This window comes from Pinus tabuliformis, chromosome 4_1 (assembly GCF_031772625.1).
Source record: "Pinus tabuliformis cultivar Carrire ecotype Pingquan chromosome 4_1, CPIR1, whole genome shotgun sequence".
NCBI classification, from domain to species: Eukaryota; Viridiplantae; Streptophyta; class Pinopsida; order Pinales; family Pinaceae; genus Pinus; species Pinus tabuliformis.
Genome location: NC_142303.1, coordinates 758,701,848 through 758,705,730, shown reverse-complemented (window position 1 = coordinate 758,705,730; position 3,883 = coordinate 758,701,848). Strand labels below are relative to the sequence as shown.

The following is a 3,883-nucleotide window of genomic DNA, read 5'->3' as shown; positions in this document are numbered from 1 at the left end:
TAAGGCGACTTTTTGAAAGCTTTTCTGGCAGTCGGTTGAAATCCGGCAGGAATTTATTGGAATCGCAAGTTTGATAGCTAGTTTCTGCACAATGAAAGCGTCCCAGGGGTTTTCGAGGGTGCTGAATCCAAATATACAGTTAAAAAACCATTTTAACTGCAACAAATCAAGATTTAACCTCAATTTCTTCCGCGGAATTCCGTCACCAGAATCTCCAAAAAATCATATTATAAACAACTCCCTTTCAAATCAAAACCCCTGATAAATTTATTTACTCGATCAAAAGCATTGACCATGAGGAAATTTTTCCCACGACATTAGATTAATGCTTATGTCATTTTCTTATCCACATGGTTAGTTAGTAAAATGTCAACATTGGCTAATATGGAGAGAAAGTAAATGGTTGTTTACTTGAAAACGGAACTATATATAATCCCAATTGAATGGTATCATGCCACTAAGCTTCTGCATTCCATTTAATGAATGAATCAATTAATTATATTGGGAAATCAATATAAACGTGTACAAAACTATAAATTCCCAATTGATTTGGTTTATATAATGTGAAAAGAGGCGGCTGGGTTGGTGCATTCCCCCCACACTGTTAATGTTTACTGGGCAGTTGTCACTTCTGTCATATCCTCACACGCGCAAACACCACCTACGAAATGAAAATGGCTTTTTATCTTCTGCATTCCTTCTCGTTGGGGAAGCGTGTTTCTACAACTCACCCAATAACTTATAAAAACAAGCTTTTACTTTTCTACACGTATGGGAGACACATTCGCGGCTGCGCCCATAAAAAAAAGGAAAAGGCGGCTCATTCTAAGACCCCATTCTCAATTTTTGCTTTCCCTCTATTCCTTGGTCTTCCGTTCTTTTACACGGCCACATTCTGCTTATAGGCACTGGGCAGCCATAAATAGATATGCCCTGCTCAATTCAATTTCACTGCTTCAAACTTTTCTCCGCCGGCGTCTGTGGCACAAGTCTTTTCTCATCACTGTGGCTGCCTATTGCTATACTTTGCCTTCCTTGAAAATTCCCAAACTTTCTCTGCAATTATTTCAGATCTTCATACCTTCCCTGGTGATTTGGGTATATGGTGCCATTTCCAATCCAAATTGACTCATCAGAGGCAACAAAGGAGCAGTGATGGAGTCAGAAACACTGACTCTGGCAGATTTTTCAATTTTTGGAGCAGAGGGATTAATTATCAAGCCAGGATCTGAAACATTTGTACCTGGTTTTCCCTTTTTAACAGATTTGCAGTCAGATCAGATGCTTGTTTCTCATTCAAATCAAATGGGCCTTTACAACAACTCAGTAATGCCAATCCATCCAGCGCAATTTAGCAGAGAAATATATGATATGGGGAGTACCCAATATAGCAATATGCCATTTTCTGCCAATCTGGATGCTCCTGGGGCTAAATCTGAAGTGCCCACTGAGAGATCAGTGCCTGTGTCGGTGAACGAGGGGTACCCAACTCAGGATTCATTGCATTCTCCTGAGGCCAATGGAGAAGCCATCTCACACTTTCGGAGGCATTCAGCCTCTGACAAAGCAGAGGAGCTGCCAGTTAGAGAGAAGAGGAAGCAGAGACGGATGTTGTCTAACAGAGAATCTGCAAGGAGGTCTAGGCTCCGGAAACAACATCATTTGGACCAGCTGAGGGCTGAGGTGGATCATTTGAGAGCAGAGAATGGCGAGATATTGGAGAAACTCAATATTATTTCACAGCATTATGCTCATATAACAGAAGAGAATTCCCTGTTGAGATCAGAGGCGATGGAGCTGAGCCACAACCTCCAAAGAATGGAATACACATTAAACGCTCAACCTCATCCTCATGGTGTCTCTGAAAGTATGGGTGTTGAAACTCGAAATTGCAGTGCTGCGCATATGAGAGCGTATAGCACCATTGCTCACCCCTTGGTTTCTCCCCATCTCTGGTTTTGAGGTCCAGAAGCAATATACATCGTGAAATACTTGAGTTATTACCAGAACCATGCCCTATATTGTTTTCTCATTCATGCAGGAACTTTGCCCTATATTGTTTTCTCTTGATATTGATTTGAATGGTGTAAAGAGTTGTAATTTTCTATAAAATCTGGATTTTGGAAAAAGTTTGTTAATTTTTGCTATGAAATTATGTAGTGAGAGTTTCCAATCCTTTAAAATAATAAATGAGAAGAAAAACTAAATTTAGATATTCATTAACTCAAAAAGCCTAGAAGGATAACGTTGAAGTGTCATGGGAAGAACCTCTCATTAAATAATATAAAAAACAAATAGGTCCCCCAAAAGGCGGAATCTCGTAACTTTGCTGGATTCAAAATGCAATTTCGCTGGGCTACTCTATTGACTAATTTTCTTTTTAAGCGAATAAAAATACAAAATCTATTTCCTAAACCTTTAAATTATTATTTTTTAATTAATTTATCTATATAGATATATTTACAATTCAAAATTTAAAATAATAACCAACTTTAATACCATTCAAACTCATGTATAACAATATTATAATAATAACAATTATCTATGTAGTTGTCATTTGTTTACATATGCACTTTTCACCAATTTTAACAAAATTGAAATCAAATACTTTAATTAATATTAAGATAAATTTGATAGTTGTGAAACTTAATTACTATAAATCTTCAGATTAAGATATAAGTTTATAATTTTAATTTAGATATAAATCTTCACGTTAAGATATAAGTTTACAATTTTAATTAGATTTAAATAATGTTTTATTTCAAATTTAATAGATAATTTATTTTAAAAAATATTAAATATTAATTATAAAATATTTTAATAAATTTATTTTACTTATATCATATTTTTAATAAATAAGTTTAGATAAAAATTTTACTAAATATATTTTTGTTGGTGTATATTGATGTTAATATTAACAATTTTTTTTTAATAAATTATTTTCAATGTGTCATAGAATTAACTACATTCATGTAAATTGTTACATGGTATGTTGTAAAAGTTTCAAAAAATTTAGCCAATATTATATATGAAAGATACCGTCACAACCATGTATTACTCTACCATATGCACCAAGGTAGGTTAAGTTATTTTATAAAATAATATTGATTGTACCTTCAATACATACTTGCATTGCGGTGTCACAATACATGGGGCACCATGGTAGGGTTTAAAAAGATATATCACATTGAACTTTTCATTTTAAATTGTATACAATGTATCAAACACATACAAACACCAATGCTTTATATTCTATTATGAACATTTTTTTGTTGGCCGTTATTGAATTGTTATATTTCATTGTTCCTTCTTTTCCATAATAGATTTGATAATATTCAATACTCCCAGATGATAATGTGTATCACACGTCTTTGATAACTACACTAAGTGAACGAGAAGTGCATATTTATGGACATGGGATAATTAGGGTATAAATAATGGACAAGGAATAATACCTTTGACTAATTTGTTGGTCCCTTGGGTGTATTTTTAATTGTTTAGATAAAGTATTGGATGCTTCAAACTTCTATAGAGATATGCTCAAAATCATCACATGAAATTCCTTAAATCATTTACATTATAAAGTATTAATGATATTAAAACAAGAACACTTGTAACTAACTAATATTAATTAATATCAAGTAATTAATTTTTCTTCTAAATCATGTAATTAATAATTAAATGAATTACAATATATTTTTTTGGGGGGAGAATAGATCTCTTCATGTGTGCGTGTGTGAGTGTGTGCAGGCAATACTTGATATACTTCCAATGCCTTCATCAACAAAGCTTGTGTTCCTCCTCACCTAGACCACTTATAGACTTCAACTTTAATTACAACTCCTCAGTATATGTGAATGGGAAAACCAATAAGGGTTTATAT

At 33.5% G+C, this 3,883-nt stretch overlaps 1 protein-coding gene across 1 annotated transcript; it reads left to right on the top strand.

Moving 5' to 3' along the window:
- The first annotated feature begins 778 nt into the window (after positions 1-778).
- LOC149178372 (transcription factor HBP-1a-like) lies at positions 779-2,102 on the top strand. The gene has a single exon (XM_089423637.1). The coding sequence runs from the start codon at positions 1,156-1,158 to the stop codon at positions 1,960-1,962; it is 807 nt and encodes a 268-aa protein (XP_089279763.1). The 5' UTR covers positions 779-1,155; the 3' UTR covers positions 1,963-2,102.
- Positions 2,103-3,883: the final 1,781 nt, after the last annotated feature.

Excerpts from the sequence above, each read along its gene's own strand:
- LOC149178372 (XM_089423637.1), top strand. The coding sequence starts at position 1,156 with ATGGAGTCAGAAACACTGACTCTGGCAGATTTTTCAATTTTTGGAGCA.